Genomic DNA, 24,374 nt, shown 5'->3' on the forward strand with positions numbered 1-24,374 from the left:
CTTTATCGCATACAGTACAAGAGTCTGAGGTGTCTTCTGATGTGAAGAAAAAGACCAGCTGTTCTGGAGGGATATCGGACATAGTGGAAGGCAGTTTTCAAAATAATAACAAGGCTTGCTTTGCTGTAATGCTACTTTGCAATCAATGTGCATTTCACTATGGCAGCAGGTTGTTATTTAGAGTAACCTCTAAGTGTTCAAGTCCTCTGTTCAGTTTGAAAAATACCAGAAACATCCAAAACTTCATTTTGTTGTTGCTGCTTTGCTTTGCTTTCTTAAAACTAACTACTCTCATTGCTGTGAGTGCTGTGTTTTTGCACTTCAGCACACTCTTAGAAGTTGTAAAAGCTGTTGAGACAACAGGGAGTCAATGCTGAACTTCAGATTACAGACTGTTGCTTATAGCCTCAGTAGGAAACTTGACATGTCGACAGGAAACTCCTTGAATTCTAGGAGCATCAGACCTTGGAATTCATAAAATGTGATTTCAGAGAGTTCGCACAGACTTTAAAAGAATGGCCAGATACCTTAAGATAGACAGTTTCCTCTGATATACCATAATTAAAGGAGAGGCTAAGATGTGAAAGATATTAAACTTTCTATTGACACTTTTCGAGTTCGGTAAAAAAAAAAAAAAAATACATTTACGAGTTAAAGTGCAAGTTCATAATTTAAACTGTACTGAGCCTTTTCATTATATCAACAAAACAAGTCAGAAACAGTGAAAGCCTACAGAGAAACATCAACCAATTTAATTTAATTTATTCATCAGCACCTTTTCTCAACAAAGTTACAAGGGAAAATGAAGAGTGCAAGGAGAAAGAAGACAAAACAGAGATATAAAGTAAAATGTTTAATGTTTAACTCAGTGGCTAATTAGGAGAATTTTCCAGATCTGATTTGCATTAACAGCATTTTCCGTCAGGAAGAATTTGCTCAGTGACCATAGAAGATGAGAATTATATTGAGATCCAGAAAAGCTCCTGGAATCTAAAGTCCTGAGTAAAGTTTTTTTTTTTTTTAACCATGAAATACATGACTGGTATATTTTTAAGTAGAACCGTTGCCCATGCAGCTTTAATGTCACAGTAGTATAATTGTTGACACTTTCAAATGTACTCGAAGTCTTTGTGACCAGAGTAGTCAGCCTTTCAGTGTTCTTATAGCAAGAATGTAACATAAATTGGAGCCTTTCCCATGTGCTGCCCTTTATCTGCCTGTTCAGTGTCATACGGGAAGTTAATTAACTTTCACAGTCCCTTTTTAAAGGTTTTGCAGCCTGCTGACAGTTTATGTGAATTACTATTTAGAAATGGAACAAGATAAGTAAATTATGGGAAACAAGTCTTTTTTAAATCTCTCATTGCATAATTTTAGACATATGGACTATTTACTTCTACAGCAATGAGAATAATGAGAATCAGTGCAGAAACAACTGTTGTTATGATGAGGCAAAATATTGTGTTGTGTTGTTTAACCTCCCCCTTATTGCAGCATAAATCACTCTGCAAGTTCCCTAATGTTGTGAAGTATCTATAAGTATGAAAAGAGGCCATACAGAGGCTATTCATTTCTATTTTCAGCATGCCATTTGTGGTGCACAGCAGCAGCTTTGGATATTGAACCAGTTGAAGTCAAACTGTTGTAATACATTATTATCTATTTCAACCTGGTGCGGTGGGGAGATTCTCACTGCTGGATTTTCATCAAAAGTGATAGCCTGCTGAAAATGTAATTCACTGTTTTAGTATAAATCAATAAGCCTCCAGATTCTATTCCCCCATTCCACCTTTATGTTAATATAAAAGAAATGTTCAAATAGAACTTTAATTCACCACACAGACTTGCAGACTGTTTAATAGCCCCAATTTTATCCATAACTGCTCAATTGACACTTAAATTTCAAGCCCATCTTAATTTGGCTTCTCCTGACGATTTCGAGTTCTTCTTCTCTTTGGAACCAAGGCTACTGTGACCCATGTTAATGGAGATTTATAGGCCAGTGCCATTCTAACAGTGATCTTCTATTAAGAATTATACCCCCATTTGATCATTATTACTCTGTTCTCCCACAAAATAGGAAAAAGTCAGCGCTATATGGGATCCGGCGTATTTAATTTCACATAGGAGCCAGCAGATACACAACATGTTAAAAGCGAACATGTGAAAGAGTGTAAAGTAAAAGCTAATTTTGCGTTAGAGGACGTTCAGATGTTTCTGATGAGGGATATAAATCCTGACGGACTCCCATCCGAGTGTATTCATTAATCATGCGTCTCATTGGCGAAGTCTGATTTGCCACTGAGACAGATGAAGATGAACTCAGCAATATATTTCTCATCATAACACAACCCTCACATAAATATTAATAGCATATTTTCAGCTGGTGGGCATGAATCATTTTTCAGACAGGGAATTTTAAGAGTTATCCATGCGTGTCCGAGAACAGTACATAAGCAAGCAGTTGTGATAAACAACACTGCTTTAAGGCAACAGTGGAGAAAAAGCTTTTACAGTACAGGGAGGCATTCAAAGGGTCTTTATTTTGCTTGCAGTTAACTCTTATCAATACATGCTCTAATATTACAAAATATATTACAGAGCTGCACAAATGATTGTTATCACTGACCTCAGTTTGTTTCCATATCCATATGGCAGTTACAGTGTTTTATATTGATGTGGATAACAGGCTAATATGGAGAGAAATAACCTCCATTCAGTAGTGTAGCTTCATTTTTTGGTTTGTTAACAAACTGAATGACTAATGTAGAAGATGTTACACAGAAAAGCGTCACCTGATTCTGCAGTTTCAGTCTTACATTGTTGTTTTTTAAGCATCTTACACCCTATTGTTTACTGTTTTGATTCACTTCCACCACTCCTATCAATATTGTTTCCAGCAGCAGGCATCTGTTTTCAGCAAATAACCTCTACAAACCCATTTTCCATTACCTGCTTAGTAGCAAACTGCAAATAGACAGAGTCGTGCAAGATTTCATTGTTAAAATACCAGATATTTCCTTCAAGGGCTGGTTTAATCTCAAATGATCAATTTAACAAATAGAAGAGGTTAGACATATTTTGAATACATACAACAATTCTTAGAGTTAATGTTATGTCTTTGTTTTTACTGTGGATTTTACACAAACCAGTCACTGGTTAGTGACATTTCCTCCCACAGATGTAATTTCTAGTCAACACAAACGCTACATTTCTTGTTGCAACTTCCAATTAATTTGACATTTTCCATGACCATTGAACTAATGCCTTAAAATCTGTGCAGTTGAATGGAACTTTTAGACATTTGCTAGATTTTGCAGCTGTAGATGTTTTTCTAAACCTAAATCTTTTTACTAACATTTCAAAACCATTTTATTTATTTGTCACTGACAGCACTATTAGACCTAATTGTCTGTATGAAAAAAAAAAAAAAAAATCAAGGTAACCTGTTCGGTACAGAGGAGTTAAATGGGGAATTTATTTCAATGGGGTGGACTCAAACATTTGCTTAGTTTAATAGACCTTTTGTGATTTTTGACTTGAATAAGGTTGACATATTGATGTAGAATCACAGCCGGATTTGTTTGTTGCAGGTATATGACCATCAGTACAAAGCTGTGGTGGATGGAGTAGAGACTGACAGCATGATGGAGATTGACCCAGGTCAGCGCATTGAAATCTTCAGAATGGGAAATGGGAGCGAGGAAGTACTTGAGGTGCACGACTTCAAAAATGTAAGTATAGGTTATAAGGTTGAACGAGTATGTGTAAGCTACTACAACTAGGTAGAAAACCAATGTTGTAATTGTGTTTTTTCTTCGACGGAGTAGCATTATTATGTTCACATGTTGCCCTTTTCTAAAGTGTGGTTGACATCGTTTATCCTTTTACTCAAATCATATTTACTCCTATTTTGTCGCCCACTGTAGAAAAGCTATGAAAGTGATAGAGCTATGAAACAGAAAACGCAGACAATAATGGTTATCAGTGACTAAAATAATGGAAATCATACATGCACATATTTTTAGCTTGCATGAACATAAACTTGTAAAACTAAACAGGTGCAGTGCAGCATAGAAAGGTTCATTTTCCTCTCGACTAATTTGATACAGCAACTTCTTTGCAACAAAAAGACAAACACCATTAAGAGACCCATCTCTATTTGTATCTCACACCTTTTTCGACTTCAATTTTGTCTCCAGCTGAACTCATTAACTTACCTTTCATTCCTAAATCCTGCTCAAGTGTGCAGGAGGTTACACATGCTGCACCTCGGCAAAGGGAGCTTGCTGCTTGACTGGGTAATGAATGCACTTATTCTTGTGCCATTATTTACTGTGAAATGTTGGGTTGCAAGGCTGAACGTTACAGGATAAACCTCATCCCAAATAAAAACCTACACTGAGTTGTGATTGTTTTTCCAACAATGGTCTTTGTGAATCTAAAATGGTTGTATGATGGAAACAGCACTGTACTGGAAAGCTTTAACCTCTGCAATCAATCTCGCTATTTCTTTCTTTTCTTTCACCCAGAACAGTTTGTGTGTCCTTCTTCCACCCTTACATACACACATGCAAACACATATGCCTGTTGCTTGTTCCACTTCCTGTTAGTGGAGCATATCCCCCGAGGAGATTTGTTTGATTCAGTGCTCTACCACGGAAGACTAAGAAACAAGTGAGGGAGCAGAGTAATTCAAACCTTATTGTGATTTTAGAAGGAAACAAAGCCCTTACAAAACTTACAATAGCTTATACTAAGTGGTAGCTACACGCTGATGTAAGATGTGATTTTTTTTAATACAAAACAAAAAAGGTTGCATGTTATTACACAGACCAGAGCCACCTCTGAAACAATCTCCATCGAGCCCGAGGGCTGTGTGAGGAATGGAAAATGAGGGGATTATGCCACCAGGACTGTGGACCACAGGCAAAATCCACTTACCATTGTTTCCGGGCAATACTGGACTCGTTTTAAATGGGAAAGAGGGAAAAAAAAAAAAAAAACTGAGAAAAGCCATCTTGAGAGAGAACCACCAGAGTAATTTTTACATTAATTCATAATAGATACAAATAAACAAAGCCACATTTTAGAAAATTGGCCTTAACCTTATCTGAAATTCAGAGTTCAATAACCACAAATTATAGCATTACTGAACCGCAGAGGAAAAACATTCTTGTGTGGTACAGTACATATTTTCTTAACCTTACTAAATGGTTTTTGTGTAAACCAAAACATACCATAACCAAAATAACACTCAAAATATCTGTCATGTATAAATGTTTTCTTTCTGCTGAAAAGGTCTGAAAATCTAATTACCAGCATCAATTTAGCTTATTTAAATTACAAGAAAAGGTTTATCCAGTCAGCAGAACAATGTTAGCATAAATTTGGTTGTGCTTATACAAAGAATATATTAAAGGTTTGTGTATTTATACTTCTCAAGCCCTATACAGTAGGGGTTTTCTCCTTTTAGACAGAGTTTAGCAGGGAGAGGATGTGTCGGTCTGAGGGGAATTTAAAGAGAAAGGAGAAAAAAAACAAACTAACCTTTGTTTCTCCTGTTCTACACTGTGCTGCATCCTTTTCTTACAGCAAATAATACGGAAGTTACAGAAATCCCCTCCAGCATTCATCCGCCCAAAACTTGTTTGAGCATTATTGAAATCTGCAGGAAAACTGCAGCTGATGTTGAGCATAGCGCCTAGCCTGCTGGTTGGATTTTAGTGATCTTACTGTGCTTCCCAGGTGATAACACAAACTATAAAAGACTTATTTTAGAACTGACGCAGGTTATAAGTATGTTCTGAAATGCTAATTATGTCATAAGTTAAGGTGATGACAGTATGTTCTTGATGTTCTATATTTTCAGATGAAATGCATGATATGTTGCCATTTTAATCATATATTTCAATGTTTTATGGTTAAAATACGCCTTTGGACTAGAGAGAATTGTTAGTACTTTCAAGGTTTCCACTCAGATAACTCCCTCTGACATGACTTAAAATCTTTATCCACAGACGTTGAAAGATACATGCTACATTTTCCATTCAGCTTTGTGCAGACACAGATGAGCATCTTGCACATGGATAATCCAAGTGGATATCTTAACATTGTCTCTAAAATGACATCGCTTTTCTGTTTCTCATCCCTATGTTAATGTGTCTTTCTTCATTTTCTGGTTGACCAACCTCTGTAATCATTGTATCCCATCACAACATTGTCCTCTCCTCTTCTGCTGCAGCTAACCAATACAGTACACTCAAATTAAAAAGAGACTCATCACAATAAAGCCCGGCATAAACATTATGCTTTTGTGCTTGAGACTATTATGGCTCCATCCTTTTTCCGCACAGATGAAATTACATGCGGTAGATTATGACAGGCATCACTTTGTATCATGTCTGGTGCGGCTGGTATCTGGTTTTCAGACTGACAGCACCACTGAAAATGTAGAAACAGCACCCACATGGTCAAGTTAACGTATTCAAAGGAGATGTCATAGCAATCACCGTGTTACTGTAATTAAATTTAGATTGAATCAAGTCCATTTTCATGCTACAGCTCTAACAATTTTCAGTTGATACAATTTTAAAGCAGCCGTGGCAGATGTAGATCCTGCCGTCTGTTCTAATACAGTATGCTGAATGAGCAGCTCTCCTCTGCAGAAAATAAATTGGATACAATCTGATCTACTGAACGTCTTTGAGACTCATTCCGGCTGAATATCTTAGATTAACAGAGAATGGCACTGGGAGAGAATTAACAGATCTTTCTTGCCTATTGAGGCTCTGTGTGTCAGACTGAAAAGAGCTACAGTCCACATGGTGGAGGATCATCAGTGGAGCTGAAGAGAGTGACTCCACACTTGACTGCGCAGATTAAGAGAGTGACAGGGACCTATGACTGGCTAATTCAATGGGGGCAGTCTCTGTAGAAAACACTTCATTCTCAACAATGTCACTTGGCTCTCCTGTGTGATACATCCTGCTATGAAGTATTATACAGCCATGGTGGAACACCCCCGCCTTTTTTCTTTTACTTCCATTCAGTTTGAAAGCAAGAATTGTGTTGCAAGGGCCAAGTGGTCATCATTTTTATAGCATGCTGAAAAAAAAAATACAAAAAAGATCAAAACAACCTCTTCTTACTCATTATGTTTTAACTTCTCTGACTTTTTTTAAGAGCTTTGATTATCAGGAAAAAGCTGAGCGTTTTAAAACGCCCCAGTGCTTATGGGATATCCACATCACAGAAAGCTAATGAATGATACATATATCTGAATATCTGAGTATCCTTTCATATCTTTCTCTTTTTTCAAAGGGAATCACTGGGATCCGTTTTGCCAAACATCAGAGGTGCTACATCAGGACCCAAACTCGAAAACTACCCACAGTGACAGAGGTGGAGGCTGAGGACACAGAGTTACTGGTATGCCTCCTCCGTCAGCTGTCTGTACCTCCGACTCTCTGTAGTCCAACAGAAGCTGTCATGCATATTGTACAGAGATAACCAGAGTAGAGCACTGTGAGCACCACACAAATCCTCAGCCTGTCCATCTTATCCCATCTCCCCCACCCTTCTCACTGAAGAATAAACTGGAGTTTGTGGTCTCTGTGAAACCATCAGAAAACTGCCCACAAACTCATAGCCTCTTTGTGGCTCACATCAAATAGTGTTTGCTGTCAATCTTGAGCCAATATTAATTTTTAATCATCTCCTCCAAAGGCTCTACCCAAATAGCCTAAAGGGGGAAGGGTGCAAGAGAGGTCTGAGTGAGAGGTAAGCCATTAAAATGGTATTTTTTAAGAGATGTTTTCTTTGTAAAATTCACGAGGCTCCTCTCCAAGTTTTGAGTGATTCATTTTACTTCTCTGGGTCTTATAGTTGTATGTGAACTTCAGCAAAAGAAATGGAAGAAATTCAATCAATCAAAATTCCCAATTTTTCAGTGTCACAGTGCAATTCACTGAGTGGGCCGTATGTTCAAAGAGAAAATCCCTTTTTCAAACGTCTCTACTGCTAGCATGGTCTCATTTACATTTCACATTGTAGCAGGGAAGAAGTAGCTGGCACATATCTGACACTCCCCGCTCACTGCTTCATTTTAAAAACAGAATAAGCCAATTGTCAGTCCAAGCAAACCCAGGCTCAGTTTTAACTTTAAGAACACAAGCTGTTACACCCAAAAACCAAACGCTGTTTTGTTTTTTCCTCTCATCTTCATCATGTCTGATCCAGAGTACAGATTCTAATTGCCAAGGCAGCACCATATGCCCGTGCCATTTCTGTCTTTTTTGAGCACTGTGAAGCCTAATTGGCTTAATTCACAGCTCCAAAGTGAATTATCTAAGGCCAGGAAAATGACTAGGGTTTACACCAACAGTTACGGAAACCTTTTTTTTATAACTGCCATGGGCAAAAAAGTTAATCCTGCACCAAGTACAATCAAAATTGTATCAAAATATTTTTGTAAGCCGTGTTTACATTAAATTTTAAAATTAATACAGCCTTGTCTTCTAGAAATTCAATTAATTTACTAGTAATCATGTGTTTGTGAAGTTTTGTATTATTTATTTTTGGGGGGTTGCTCAAGTCTTGTACTACATGAACATTGTTGATGTATAATCAGTGACTTTCATGTAGGAGGGTCCCAAACCACTTTGGTTAAGGCTGAAAGACTGTAGGTTTGCTTGAAGGTGCACTGTGGAACACTGGATTTGACTGCAGAAATGATTATTTTATTCATAAGTACTCTAGCGTTTTATGTGTATGATCACTTGAAAATACGTGTAACTTTTGTCATTTTTTTGTTGCAGTCTGAAACTAGCACTACTGAGTGCCATGTTACACAATGTACCTTCATATATGAACATATCAACGGTTAATGCCTCTTGCATGTTTGACCTTTTGATCTTTATCTAACCTTACCAAGTGACTCATCACATATATACATCACGCTTCAACTGCTCCCAGGCAGATTTTGCATTACAAGACTGAATATTGTAGGCAAACATGATGATAACAACATTTAGGGTGGCATTTGTTTCTTTCAGCATTTTGTTGCACATGGAAATTATTTCTTGGGGGAAGGTTTTAACTTGTCAAAGTAGGGACCACTCAAGTGTTTAATTCATATATGTGACATACCATACAAATGTGGTTTTTGTTAATACTGCTCTGAACATCCTACAGTGGCTACCAGTGTTGTTATTCCAAAACAGGGCAGTGACCTTTTTTGTGACCCCCACAAAGAGTGTCCTCACGTAGACTGCAGCCCTGATCTGTGTTCTGAGAGACTCCAGCCTTATGTGACCCTGAAGGAGATCAGCAAGTTTCTCCTCAGGTGGTGAAACACATGAAGCTCACAGGGGTTAAAGCCAAGCACTAATAGTTTGTAGTTAAGCCAGTTGCAGGCTTTTAGGAGGGAGGGCTCAGAGCACCCACGACAGGCTTAGAGCAGAGAAGAAAACAATGGAAAAAATTGGCGGAAAAACTGCAAGCGGCTGATAAGAAAATGCATTCCCTATGAGGGAGAACCAGGTGACAAACCTGAATTGTTTGCCAGGATTTTTTCCTCCTTTTTCAATTGTCTCCTCCATGAAATGTCTGAGGGAGTAATCCCTGAGCTTCATTCCAGTTCCCCCAGTCTGACACGGAAATCGCCATCCGCCTCCCTCACAGCCCCTTAACATTGTCAGTGGTTGCTGCTGGCTCCATTAAACAGCCACTTAATATGGATGACCAAAGCTCACCCAGCAACCCAAAACCTCCCACTCAGAAACAACTGCAAACAGAAAAAACAGTGAGCAGCGGAACAACACCACAACAGAGGATGTGAATAGTCCTGCAAGAACTGTTTGTTTTGTCTCATATTTGTTTGCATGAAGATATGAGCTCAGTGAATTGCAGGGTGACCACTGAGACCTCGGCAACTGAAAACTAAACTTCAGTCCTGGTACTTGCTGATGTATTGAGCTTAAGTGCCCTTGAGCAACTCTCACCGCGAGTTTCTTGAATATACGTGTCAACTAAGATTCACTGCTAGGTACCTTGCCTTAAACAAAAATGAGTGGGTTATGTGCAGGATGTGAAAGCTCTTGGGTATCATGAAAGTCTTTGTTGATCCCTCGCAAACATAGCGCCACTTTAAACAATGTGTCATGTAGACAGTGTTTCCCCCCTTGGGACATGGTGGCAGGAGAGGGTAAATTCATTAACTACAGCACAACTGGTGTATAATTAAGTTGTGCACTGTAGGCAGAAAGCATACATACACCAGCGGCAGCCACAAAAAACAAATTATCATCATTCCCAAGGTCCAATACTTGATAAAAAGTTGCTTGTGTTCTAATAATATATCATTTGTCAATAGCAAAATAGAAAAGCCTTTCAGAAGAGTGTGTAACTGGAGAACTGTAATCATGTTGTCTTTGTGCTTGTCAACTGGCATTTAGAATCCCTGCCCATGCTAAAATGCTGACCTTTACCACTTCCCCCCAGGCGCGTCCCTCCTACAAGTTATTGGAGTCGTTTCTCAACTGTGAAGTCAAAGTCATGTTGTGAGCCCCGTGTCGTGACCTCCATTTACTTTCCAGAGAAGACTCAGTTGGCTTCAGTGGTTAAGAGGGTCCAATTAGAGAGTGCTGTTGTGTGCCTTGAGTTTGATTTAATTTCTGCAGCCACGGGAACGGTGAGTGCACCATCTCATGCCAGAGCACCCCTCCGCTTACCACCACCACGCTACACCAGTCCTTCGAGTCATCATTAGTCTACTGGCCGGCGCTTAAAAGTGAGGGAAAGTATGTCAAAAGCTTGGCTAAACACCTCCATTGCCCAGACGCAATCTTTGAAGTGAAAGAATGTGGCTTGGATTTTTTTTTTTTTTTTTTTTTTTTATTTGCTATCTGCAGGTCACCACTGCATTGCTCGATGACAACAAGAAGTGGCATGGAAAGTGTATTCTAATTCGAGCAAGAGTGACAGGGGCGAACAAGAGAGGGAGGGGGCACGACCCAGTATAAATGATTCTTGCTCCCACTATAGCCCCAGGATTCTACGTCAAGCTTAACTAATGTGCAATTAATCTTTAGACTGGAGAGAAATCACCTTGTAAAAACATTAGTCAAGTGAACTGTTTTTTCTGTTCTGGGTACTAATTAACAGCGAATGGGAAGAGGGGTTTTGTTTGTGTGTGTATTTACATATACATGAAGAAAATAAATATCGGCACTGTTAGGGGAGAACATTACCAAATCCTCTTCATATGTCTCTATTAGACAACACTGACATGTAGTCCCTATCATTAAGCAATAATAGTTTTACTTTACAGCTCATGAACTACAGTATCAACAAATTAAGCCCACAGATAGTGGTGGGTGCCAAGCGAAGCATTGTGGTGGAGGGGAGGGGAGGGAGGGAGAGAAAGGGGGGGATGGGTAGGAGAATGCAAGGCTTTATTGTGTCCTGTCACATTAAAACGATATTGCGCCACACTCAGATTAATGAAGACCACGTTCTAAGGTCATTTAAAAGTCAAATCATCACTGTCTTGAAATTTCAATGATGTTAATAATAAAAGAGTGTGCCGGAGGCTTGAGAAGAGGGTGAGAGAGAAAGAGAGGGGAGTCAGGGCAGTTGAGTCAGGAGTCAGGAAGTTGCCACCCTCTCAGCGGAACAAAAAGGTGATAGATAAAACCACCAGGCTTCAGCTACTACGTCGCTCCGGGGAGGCGAGTGCAGATGCAGACCACTGGACTTACGCTTTGTGTGCAGCCCTGACATTTTTGCCGGCTCTGACATGCGATATGGGTGTGCTGGGTTTGTGTTTTCTAGCAAGTGGATGAGGGCCGAGGCCACAGATATGAAGGTGGAGGACTCCCAAGTGTGGGTTCCTGCCGAGGAGCCCATCTGTTAACCCAGCCTTCCTCTTCAACTCCAAGATCTGGGAGATTTGCCAGGAGCTGCCCATCCACTGGATACCATCCCTCCCCCCTAAGCGGTGAGAGCAGGGGGCATCCTCTGCCTCTAAACGCACACTATTAACACTCCTGCTGGAGGGCATCCCTGCAGGCCATATCTAGGTCTGGGGGGACAGCTAGCCAGCACTGGCTAAACTCTTTGTTTTGGAGAAGACTGACGGTCAACTGAAGATGTACTTTTTAGGCATTTGTGAGATAAATAACTTTATTAATTAGAATCTGTGGAAAGTTATTTGTTTTAGTGTCAGCAGCTCCACTGTATGACACAAAGAGGAAATATCTGGAATGAATTTCAGTGCATTTATGCTGATTGTTAGTGATTACCATCAAGCCATTGGGAAATGAGTCTACAAGCCAAAACTTAATCTTAGAGCTTTCTTGTGTTTCTTGAAACAATGGAGAAACTGTTCACAATCCATGAACATCTTCTGTCTTTTACTTTCAGACACTGAGCTGGAAAATGTGGACACACCTGACGCAGAGGTCACAGGTCAGCGGTTCACCCGTGAAGTCCTGATCACATTCCTGTGAATGACTATTGTAAGTGGGTTTCAACCAAGGACCACACACACGACATACAGTAGAGTCACTTCAATCAGCTCCGCTCTGCCTCGACTCTTTCTGCATATAAAATCGCTCACTAATTGTGTTTAAAACTGACTTTGTGCACCAGAGGGCATAGCAATTGCTCTATATATCTGTTTAAGTAAGGCCAGTTCATTGAAGACTCCCTTAATGTCTCTCCATGAATTGAGAGGAAATGTCGGCTTTTCAAAGGCAGCAACTTAGTGCCGACAGGCACCCGGTAATGCCTTCTTTCACATCCTCTTTTCTGAGGCAGTGGAAAGCTCTGTACATCGGACCACTTCAAGGTCACTCATTGCTGCATAGATAAGTTACATTTATTAATAACACTTAATTATCAAAGCGTATAAAATGACTACGAAGGCCAAGTGGCATATTTTGTACTTTACAATGTAAACCCTCAGTAACTGTATGATTAATTATCCCATCACTCCGAAGGAAAATCACAAGCTGAAATATTTACAGAGGAATTGTGCACGATCACATTGACACAGAGATTAGACACGAAAGATATCTTAACTGAAACATACACAGGTGCAAAGATGCCAGACACACATGCACACACATCCAGCTCTTACAGGTGAATAGCCACTAAAGCTAAATTCAGGGATAATGAGTCAGGCTCGTCTCCTCTTCAAAGCTGTAAGAAATGGTGAGAGACACACAGAAAAATGAGACGTCCTATAATGCTGACATTTATCAGGCCCGTCCCAGAAACACCTCCTGCTCAACTCCTCAATTTCCCCCAGCTTCTCTGTCTTCTCCCTCATCGTCAGTGGCAGGAGATGCAGTGCTATGCAATTAAAACATACCAGGGGATGAAAAACTCTGTTCTCCTTTTGAAACGTTCTGCCTCTATCAGCTGAGTAATGCATACCACGGCAGTTCATTCCAGCAGCACATCCAGGCTCTGTTTGTGGGTCCAGAGATAACAAAGGCCTTTGTGACCAAGCAGAGGGCGGGCAGCAGCCTGTAATTGGGAGTCTGAACTCTCATGCATGCCAGTGGGATGCCACATGTGTTATCCAATTTTTTTTCTTTTATCCAGAGCTCATGTAAATGTGCACACAGTCAGAAAAGCAGTAGATCCAAGCACACACATAGCTGAACTGCTACTCACACTATTTCTCCTTCTAACTCATCCTTTAATTTATCACCCTAGTAACAACACACACACATACACACACACACACACACACAAATATATGCATTTATTCATCTGCCATGGCACCTCAAGTCTGAGTTCAGTGTCGTGTCTCCACACAGTTTTGTAAAGAAGACTAATCGTTTGAGTCTTTGTGACACAGCCCGGCAGATATATGAAGCTGACCTTTGCCATGGCTGCCATGTCAGAGAGCAGTGTGTATCAGAGGTGGCCCTGGAAATTTCAACTGAATAACTACCATCTGACAAGCTGAAGGGTTGCTACCACTGTCCTTGACCTATATAGGAAGGATGTGCTTCCAATATGAAACTGATCTCACCGGAGAGAGGACTCACACCCAGTACATGACATGCCTAGTGTGTTTTTGTTCCTGTCTAATTGGTTTGTGGGTTACATTTGAACCATGCCGCGCATCCTCTGTACACGCCATATAAAGCCATGTTCAGGGTCAGACAAGCAGGCGGTTTATGCATAACAGAGTTGCAAAAAGCTGATGGAATTGAAATACATGAATGCAGAAACGGTTTGGTGCCTCCAGAGGAATCTTTACACTGAAGCTAAAGCTCCTTATCACGTAGGTAAACCAGCAGAGTTTACTGAAATACATGACTATCTGCTTATTCAATTACATCCAATTTCATTGTCATTCTTCCTCACTGTAGAGCACAGAAAGATGGAAATCTGAGATCACGACAAGCTGCATTTCATATGTTGCACTGCCCTGTGTGTCTATAAAAACCCTTTTGAATTCAAAGCAGGTATGAAACAGAATGTTATCTCTGCTGTTTTGATCCTGGAATGAATGTGATGAGCTCTGGTATGAGATTTAATAAAACATCCAGGCATGTGCTTCAAGCTCATGAAGAGCGGTGATCAGTGTGTGTGAAATAACACCAACAAGTGTGGAGATTAGAGAAGTTGTGCTTTGATTCGTACATCTTATTGAATGACTGACACAGTTTTCTACTCTGCAGACTCATTCATATCCAATGCCTCATATTATGCACAGAGGTGTCTGATGTGGTGTATGGTGTGATGTGTTTGCATGTGTATATGTGAGCCTGACTGTGTGATGAAATCAGATGCAGCAAGGGGGTAATGGCTTTTACCTCTTCATTAATGCTGCTTGTTTGTGAGTGACTGCCTCAGATTTCCCAAGGTGAACCATTCTTATCACCGCAGCATCCCACAAGAGACGGCACTCAAAGCCAGGGTGAATAATATGTACCCTCCGTTTTAAAAGGATAGCTCTGATTAATTGTCTTTAAGGTACAATGCTGCCTATTGGCTGTTTGTTTTGATAAACGCACCTTCATTTGAATAAAATATTTTGCTCATTTCCAAGCTGGAGCTCAGGATTTGGTACATCATGGTTTGGGCGTTGAGGAACAGATAAGATTATCGTTGGTCCATTGACAGCTTTCGTGTTGTTTCCATAACAGATTGTTGCCTGGGAGCTGATGACCTGAAACTTGACTGAAACAATAAATCATTAAAAGCCTACCTGTGCTTGTCATAGCAATAAATCAGCCCTGCTATCCCAGATAACATCTGCCTCACCCTTTCTGTGTTTTAAGTATGTCTTCCTTGCATGTAATTTACTCCAGTTTATCATTTCTCACATCAAATGCCATACCTGATTATGGTTTACTTGTTTTAGAGTCATGCTTGGTGAATTATTGTTCTGTTATAGTCCATTGCATGCTACATAAAGAAAAACAAATAAATGTCTGTAAAATCCTGTGATTGACTACCAACTGACTTAGAGAGCAGATGAAAGAAAGCCCTAATTCCCATCCTTAATGTAGCAGGGGAGTGGAGGGACTCAGCCATGTGTTCCTACGGGGTCCTGTCCTCTTAAACAATTCCCACACATTTTCTATTCCCAACTGCGGATGTGTTTTGTTCTGCACTATTGCATGAAGCTGAGTCATTGTAAACGCTTGCAAAGGAATTATACCGGTTTGTTGTGGATGTGAAGTCAGCGCAGGCCGTTGACTCTCGGATCTGAGCAGTTTAACGAGACAGCGCCGGATTGTCTCCGAGGATTCATTTACTAAAAGAGATTGAAATGGTGGTCAAATGCAGACTGAGGGCAGTTGCTGCCTCAACTCGCGCGGTGAGTTAAGTGGCACTTCTCGGAACCCCATTTGGAGTTGTTCTTGATCGAAGGCATGGCACTCAGCCACCACGAGTCTATGAGGGCATGAACCAACCAGCACAATGGAAAAATCCAAGGGCCATTAATTCTACCCATTTACCTTCGTTTGGGTTTCATTTTGCCCCTCTATAAATTCAGAGGCAGCCAGCAAGAGCAAATGAAAGAATCCTTGTTAGGCGATCATTACTCTGCTAATTGCTTTAGGAATGTGCCATGCACTTAAAGTCAAGGTCAGAGGAGGGCGCCAAGGCGTGGGGAGCTCTAATTTGAATGCTCTATTGGAGGGAGGGGGGCAGCCATTTTGGTGCAGAGTGTGGGCTTCAGTCAAGGGAGTTAAGAGGTCAAAGATGAAAGAAATAGTGTAATTATGCTAGTAACTACCAATGGTTAGAGTCCCTTTGATTGAAGACACCACTGTAAGAGAGGCTGTGAGTGCTGGAATCAGAGATGGAGCATTGTGCAGCCTGCAGTGCAGCTACTTCTGGCATAATAGAAAGGTCAAGGGTATTATATCATGTTTTATTCTCCCGGAGCTTAAATCAGGCTAGCTTGCTCTCACCGCTATCTTGATCGTTTTGTCACGGTCATCAAGCACAGCACAACTTTGCATTTTTACAGACATCAATTCTGATCTTTTCACTCTTGTTTGGTTTTTACATATACTCCACTGACCTGCAACAAAAATAGGCTCATCAATTCACACCCTTTCCTCCTCTTCTTCCCCTGCCCTTGCCTTAGGACGACTGGCGTTTGTCATGTGTGCGATTGTAACCCTGTCTGACCCTGTGTCCTCTACAGAGAGATGTTGGAATTGAACTGGATAACCGCCTGGATGAGCGCGGCTTCTGCTGCCAGCACTGTCCGCCGTGGTTACCGCTTCTTCTGCCGCCGCTACCACGAGCCCCTGGGTGGTTTCAACCCTTGGCCATACTACTACCAAGGAGGTCGGGTCATCTGTGCAGATTGTCATGCCTTGCAACTGGTGGATCGCTCGTATGCTGGGGAGGATCTGAGGAAGATCCTTTTGTCATTGTAGGTGCGACTGCTCCAGTGATAAATATTCCAGACCACTTGTGAGACCAAAGCAGTCCTCTGCACGCAATTATTTTCCAATCAGAAAGTGGGGTCCATTGAGCATTAGTCAGTCTAAACAGTCTAATTGGGGTTTGAAGCATTTTGATTCTTTCTTAAAAGGCATTAGTTGTTTACAGCGGTCTAATTTTCTTTGCTTATCTACCCATTTGCACCCTTGCAATTTGACCCATTGGGATGGTTGCAATTTAGTCTCAGTGCTGTCACCACCAACACATCTTTTCTGGGGAAAGAAAAAAAAAAAAAAGAAAAAAAAAAACACCTAAGCACTGTCAGTCCACGCTCTCACTTATGTTTTGATTTTTTACTTTAAAGTATCAAAGGAGATGTTTTATAGCTATATACTGCTCTATGTGAGAATGTGCATCCAGTTAAGAAGCAAGTGACAGCTTTAACATATATAGGAAACTCAGAATGGTGCTACTTCATTATACATTTCACCAAATATGTATCTTTCTCTGTTTTAGTTTTTTTTTTTTTTTTTTTTTTGAAGTATAATTAAAGATGCACAGACCTCAGCTGTCATTTTTGATGTGGTTTGTGATATCCTCCATTGTTTTCCCCTGTTGTCGCAATCCACAAAATGCTTTAAATAGTGCTACTGTTTAAACTGTTTCTTCTTTCCTGAGGCGATTTAATCTGTAACACCACATCTCAATCTGTCAAGCTGAAATAACTCTGCATCTAACAGAGAAGGCAGTAGATCTGCATTTGTAATTGATGTTCTGTCATCAGAAACACAAGGTGCATAAATGCTCAAGAGTATTCGATTTATTGTGAGATGTGCAAATGTTAAGAGAAAGACAAAAAGGCAGCTCTGTCACAGTCTGCTTGAAGTCTTATGTATATCTATTTCCTGATTCTTCAATTAAAAGTTCATTGTATGAATAATCTCAGTTGTCCTATCATGTGAAATAATATCATTTCTGTGACGGATACTAAATACCCTGGGGTGTTTGTGTGAAAGCTGTTTAAATGTGACTCACAAAAACATAGAATTGGAGCATCTTTTCTCTCCTCTTCATTATTCTCTGCTCATTAGCAGAAACATTTAGCACGAAATTAAGGGTGTCCTGACAGTGAAAATTACACATATGCATTTTTTTTTTTTTAACTGTTTATTTTTTTTATCCGCTGAGATTTTGCTGTGTATGCATTGTTTACTGTAACATAAAAGGATCTCACACAGTAAGTAAATCTGATCGGTGACTCATGTTGACTCAGTATGATAATAATGTTAGTGATACCAACAATATTTGGCAGTGAAATAGGTTTTCTGAAAAAGAGGGCAAAACATATTACAGTATGTAAATGTTTTATGGATATGCTCATAAATGGAGTTCAGACTGCAACCATATTGTTATTTTTAAATCAATAATGTCAATGGCCCAAAGCAACGTGTCAAGTAAAAAATAGTGGCATGAGTTAACAAATGCAATAATTGCAAACATACTTCAAATAAACTGACAAGTGTACTGGAAAGCCCCTGAGGCAGTTCTGAAAAGTTCATAAAATCAGTGTTTATATAATTCATTTCTCTCTATTTCTCCCTTATCACATCAAATAGTCAAATGTTTATTAAAACTGATGCATTCAGCATGTTGGTGACATCATGGACTTTTTTTGCACTCACCATGTTATGAAATAGTATAAAGTGTTATTTTTCGTAAGATGCTGTTAGCTGTTAGTTGTCTATCTGGCAAGGTCTCTGAGGACTCTGAAGACTCTTTTGTGTAGTCGTGAGAGTAAATTGCCATGGAAGCCTTGAGACTCGCTTTGAATGGGATGGCTCACCCTGACTGGAGAGGCTGATACAGATATTACAGTTGGCTCCCTGAGAGCTCCTCGTGCCTGTTGGGACACAAGTTCAATATTAACCATGAAAGTCAAACTTCAAAGTGCAGACATGTGACAATTAAAATCGTCATCATGTGACAGGGAGCCATAAAGATGCTGCCGATGTGATATTCAGGTCAGGAAGGGGAAAAAAAACCCTGATCATACACTAATGTTCCATGCATGTGTTGATGAAAATTAATGCACCAATTTCTTCAAGCCACTGAAGGCATCTGGATAAAACAAATTGTGCTTTCTAATCTACGGCAAAAATCGACAGCCTTTGGAGATGTTTGCATTTGGGCTTAGTTTTCCATATACACAGTGTGCTATGGTGTAAATAATGTGATGTTAAGCGAATTAATTTAGCTTACTTAAAGGAATATTTAATTGAATTTATACTCTACTGCAAATTTGTAGAGAGGACAAGCAAACAGGGCCAAGTTGACAGAGTTTATTTCCACACTCACTGTGCAAGAGGATGATTTTATGTGTAAAAAAAATGCAAAATGTTAAAGTCAGACTATTTTTGTCAGAACCAATACATTTAGATAAAAAGAGTTGATTTATGATTCATCATCATATAAGAAGAAGCGCAGCCCCATCTACATTATGTATGAAGCTAATCTGTAGCTTTTGACAGAAAACTCCTCCCATCTTGATCTGAATGAAAGAATATCCTTTTGCAAATGAAGCCCTGTGCAATTTTCTCATGCATTATATACGCTCTCTAAGAAACCCCTCCAGCACTTGTTTATCACTGTTTTGATGAAGAGAGGAAACAAGGTGGACTCCTCGGCGGGATAAACAGAGATAGTGAGTGTCTACCAGGTTAGTGTGGTTCAAAGGATTTTGCCTACCCAGCCTGAGGAACGGCCACTATCACTGGAGCTCAAGTGAATTAATTTATTTTGTTACTTATCAAATACACCGGAAAACTTCACTTCCAGCTGCTTATTTTCATTTCAAATATCACTCATTCGTTTAGATCTATTAGCTGCTATTGTGGGGCAGAGGAGACTGAAAACCAATGTATGAGGAGTGTCTGTATTTAGATTAGTGACCTGAAGGAACACTCTCTGCAATCCAGACTGAGACTCCAGCACCGGTGAGGACACATGTATTACCAGTGCCATCTTATGGAGAGACAGGAGTACTGCTTCCAGACGCTGCCTCTCCAGACCATACATTTATGCTTTTGACATTCTTCACTTTTTTTCTACAAAACTGAGCAACAACTGCAGTCCATTTCCTCTTGATTCTTTAAAAACCATCAAATCCTAGAGTGGTCTGATTAGATCTAACCTTGGCAGCAGGTTGTCTAGTTAACCGACTGAATGCAGGCATGACACTGCACTGATCAACTCCTTCCTTTCTCTGTAACGTTCCAGTCAGTCTGGTGACCTGATGGTTAAATAAGCTCTCCCTGTACTGTTCCTGCTACAGGCTGGAGGCACAATAATGTCAGCTGTCATCCTTCAACTGCTCCCACTGTGAGAGGCAGCATGGCACAGCAGTAAACACTTGCATTGTGTCAGTGGCTGCAGGCGACACAGAAATAGTCCTCCTCTCCCAGGACCCGGCCCTCGCTCCATCTTCAGGGTCTCTGATTCACTAACCAAGGAACAGCACAGACATAACGGCTGCTAGTAGCCTTTCATTATTTTAGTAATCCATAACAACCTCCGCTTACCATATGGCAGGCAATCGATGAACTGCTGAACAGAAAAGCAATGTGTCTGTTTAGATGTAATGGAGGGTTGTTTGTTGCAGAATGCGTAGCTTGTACAATGATTCCAGACTCATTTCAGACAACTTTCCCATCTGTAACGGCTTCAGAGGATGTTTGGCAGAGTGAGGAAGGCTGTAGTAGTGGCTGTGACTGTGGCTGAACTTGTGCCCTGTTCTTCTGTGTGCCTGTGTGCTCAGTGTGTGCTCATGTGTGTGTCTTTAACCCTATAGCAAGATTGGATTGTGTGGTGCACAGCTGTGCATGTGGGTGTCGACAGAGCTAGGCACAGTAGGCAAACCCTGCTGCCAGACAGCTTCCTCAACACCCCTCAACCACCACCTCCCCCCACTCCGACCCTGAATATTCACACACACAGACAATCCATGCCAATACTCCCTCCGCACCTTCCTTCCTCCCAAACACACACAAACACATCAACATAACACATGCTCTAATCTATCTAAGTCAGTGTAACCCTTCCACTTGCCAGCCGCAGCCTAAACACACACACACATACACATCCTTCACTCAGTAAGCTGTGGGGACACACTCGGCTGTCTTCAGCTCTGGGCATGTCACATACTAATGTATTCATCCACCCACAGCCACAGGAGAAGCGGAGCTCTTAAGTACAGTCCAATCAGTCTCTGGCCTGCTAATGGCTCCAGTCCAGTTTCCTACTGTAGCTTTTTCCTTCTTTTCAAATGCCATGTGGTCGAATGTCCCCTAAAGCTGCACATCCCGACAATATGACTTTCAAAGGCAAAGTACTTCAGTTTCATTATTCCGACAGTTGGAAATTAATTGACCAAGTAACCTGGTTTGAGTCATTTGTTTTGGGGGTTTAATTTTGCTTGCTTTTTCTCAAAATGTCCTGCGTGACATTTATATATCAGCTTTGGCTCACAAATTCAAAACCACTTTGTTTGTGACAAAACATGAAAAAAGAGGAAATTCAGTGAAGATGATTTGGTTTTAATTAGTACATTGACTTTTCTTAAAAATCTATTCTATATTCAGCATATGGAAGGCTACTGACAACCCAAGACAATAAAGGCAACAAAACATAAGCAGCGGACATACCTCGGGCTTTGACAAGCAAAAAGCAGCTAATCCCCACTCAGGTCTGACCATTTCTAATGCAAATGTAACCCAGTGTAGCTATTGATTGTCGAAAATTTGCATTACCGTGTACTTAAACTCTATGTATACATTCAGAGTGTCTTTGCAGACCCAGAGCCCTTTGGCTGATACGGGATTGTAAAGCAGCGTTTAACTCCTGTCCTTAGGTGCCAGTACAGATGGAGGTCAGTATGTCTGAATGTCCTCACTCTGCAGCAACAGTCCAGGGAAAATACAACCAATTTAGCTGTGATACCACTCAGGATCAATATGGCTTCATCCCTGGTAGGACCAGAGGGCCAATCAGATGGCTGGCCTGAGAGGTCCTTAACAAAGTGGGACAGCAAATGAAGAAGACACAAACTGAACTGACCTCAGAGCAGGAGAGGAGGAGAAACAAGAGGAGAGGAAATGAGAGAAGAGAGGGAACAAGAGACAAGACGAGGAGATATATCATTTCAAAGACATACTGATTGATACATCTGATACTTGAAGGTTTATGCAAGTTTATAATGAACATAATATTTCTCAATGAAAAGCTCCTACTTGACTGTTGAAAAAAGCAGAGATATGTCCGCTGAAAAGAAGAAATCAGAGCACATTCATGTTTAAATCAAACACACAAAAGAAGATATCTACAATAAGGATGTAGCAGAATAAAACAGTAGAATAATGAACAGTGAAGTCCAAAACTCTGAAAATACCAGAGCCGATTATACGGGATGCTATACAAATGAAAATGGTCAAGCCTTAAAAAACAAAACTACCAAATAAGCTTCCTGGGTATCATGTTCATATCCTTAGCATTTCCCTCATGTTTACATGTGTAAAAAGAAGACAAATGTGCCTTTTTATACAGAATTTAGAAATTCACAAATAAATAAATTTGCTGTGGCCTTAAAATTGAATCTCAATTGTATATATGTATATATACTGTATATATATATATATATATATATATATATATATAGATCCATATATATTCCATTTCATATAAACAGGATTTAAATCTTGGAGATACAAGCCTCTGTAGCAATGACTGATAAAATCTGTTTTATCCGGCATATTCTTTCTCTCCATTTGTACCTCACTATCTTGCTGTGCCTCCAGTCTCCAGCTCTCTCTATACAAACAGTTTTGATGTTGGACTGTCCTTGGTGGACAGAAAATGCCCATTTCCATAGTAACAGTGTTTTAAGGCTAATAGAAGTAGAGAGCAAATGGATATCTTTTTTGTTGTTTATATGAAAATAAATGAAAAATAAGTTCTTGAAAGTCTCAAAGTCTAAAAAGCCATTTAGTCCATTTTAATCTTTTCCCAGACATTTCCAAGAGAGTCTTGAGCTGTTTGAACTTCCTGTAAGGCACTCTTCAATTAAACTCTGAGAAGTGTTTTTTCACCAGACTGGACATCATGACACAGAATCCACCGCTCATCCATGGGAACAGAAACTCTGTGTCTGGTTTAAACACATGCACCCTCTGCATGCTCTCAGAAGTCTGATTTCATTGCACCATTTGGCATTCAGTCCCCAGTTTTGGTTTGCTGTATTCACTTATGAAGAGCGAAGCCTCTTTAAACGTAAAACTTCAATGAGAAGCAGGTAAGTAAATTACTAACTGGCACATTTGGTAGACAGGGATCCCTGGTTTATGTGATGGCTGTTCTCCTAGTGGGAAAAGTGTGTGTGCATGTGTGTTTGTTCGGTGTGTATGTGTGTATTGGGGTTGTTGTCTGCAGAATATAATCCCAGATCTGGATTATTACTTATTAAAACCCAAAAAATCCCTTAATTTCTAAAATTAGGCACATGGTCACAAAATATGTGAGTAAACAATAAATCCTGAGGCTGAACTGACCGACCTTTAAGAGCAACACAGATCCCTTGCTCTGATCTTTGATCAGATTATTGTGGTAAAAAAAGGAAACATTAATTGTTCAATTGGATTCAATTGTTGTTTTTGGTTCAGCTTGTGTGGAAGAGTCCTGCAGCCTTTAGGCCTCTGCAGGCTCTGTCTTAATCTGGATAAAGTTTGCAGGCAGTTGGACAGACAGTGGCAATTCTTGCAGGGCTTTGATTCCCTGTTCTGGCTGCAGAGACATCTCCCCATGTACTTCCAACTCCTCCACAGGGGTCAGACCCTCACTTGGGCTGCTGCTATGAGAGGCATGTCCATTAATTATAGTCTCACTTCCAGTGTCATGGCCCTCGTTTTGACTGGTATCAATGATCACAGTCCTATAATGCAGCTCTGCTTCTCCAGCCTCAATCTCTTCCTTCGCAAACGTATTCGCCGCCAGTGATGGATCACCGTTCACCATCGACTGGAAGTAGCTGGGGTCCAGCATCTCCTCTTTGACCTGCAGCCCGGACAGGTCACTGGACTTGAGCACAGTAGCAATTACGGTGCCGGGTTGCTGCGCCACCATGGTTTGCCCGCAGGTTGTGTTGATGGTGACCAAACGGGGGAGACCATTGATGTTCGCAGCAGTGGAACTAATGACTCCTGGAGGGGAAGTGCAGGCAGAGGTGGAGGAGGAAACTGCGGAGGAGCCCAGGCTGGTGACAAGGAGCTGCTGCGGGAGGCCATCCTGCAGGCTATTGGTCCCACCTGTTAGAGAAGCCGTCTGGATGGTAAGCACATCCTTACCGCCAGCTGTGGTAGAGGGCATCGTTTGGAGTATAACCCGAGGGGGGA

General features: G+C 40.5%; 2 protein-coding genes across 2 annotated transcripts in view; one reads left to right on the top strand and one right to left on the bottom strand.

Moving 5' to 3' along the window:
• tnmd (tenomodulin) overlaps positions 1-17,265 on the top strand; it is a 50,898-nt gene extending 33,633 nt beyond the window's left edge. Inside the window, 10 exon segments of the mRNA XM_030145774.1 lie at positions 3,594-3,734; positions 7,324-7,431; positions 11,840-11,911; positions 11,913-11,981; positions 11,983-12,001; positions 12,427-12,492; positions 12,495-12,529; positions 16,691-16,753; positions 16,755-16,850; positions 16,852-17,265. Coding sequence (XP_030001634.1) covers positions 3,594-3,734; positions 7,324-7,431; positions 11,840-11,911; positions 11,913-11,981; positions 11,983-12,001; positions 12,427-12,492; positions 12,495-12,529; positions 16,691-16,753; positions 16,755-16,850; positions 16,852-16,905 — 723 coding nt within the window. The 3' untranslated portion in view covers positions 16,906-17,265.
• Positions 17,266-17,423: 158 nt separating this feature from the next.
• Positions 17,424-24,374, bottom strand: part of elf1 (E74-like ETS transcription factor 1) — a 32,651-nt gene continuing 25,700 nt past the window's right edge. The window contains 1 exon segment of the mRNA XM_030145773.1: positions 17,424-24,374. Coding sequence (XP_030001633.1) covers positions 23,671-24,374 — 704 coding nt within the window. The 3' untranslated portion in view covers positions 17,424-23,670.

Source organism: Sphaeramia orbicularis, chromosome 10 (genome assembly GCF_902148855.1).
Source record: "Sphaeramia orbicularis chromosome 10, fSphaOr1.1, whole genome shotgun sequence".
Lineage (NCBI taxonomy): Eukaryota > Metazoa > Chordata > Actinopteri > Kurtiformes > Apogonidae > Sphaeramia > Sphaeramia orbicularis.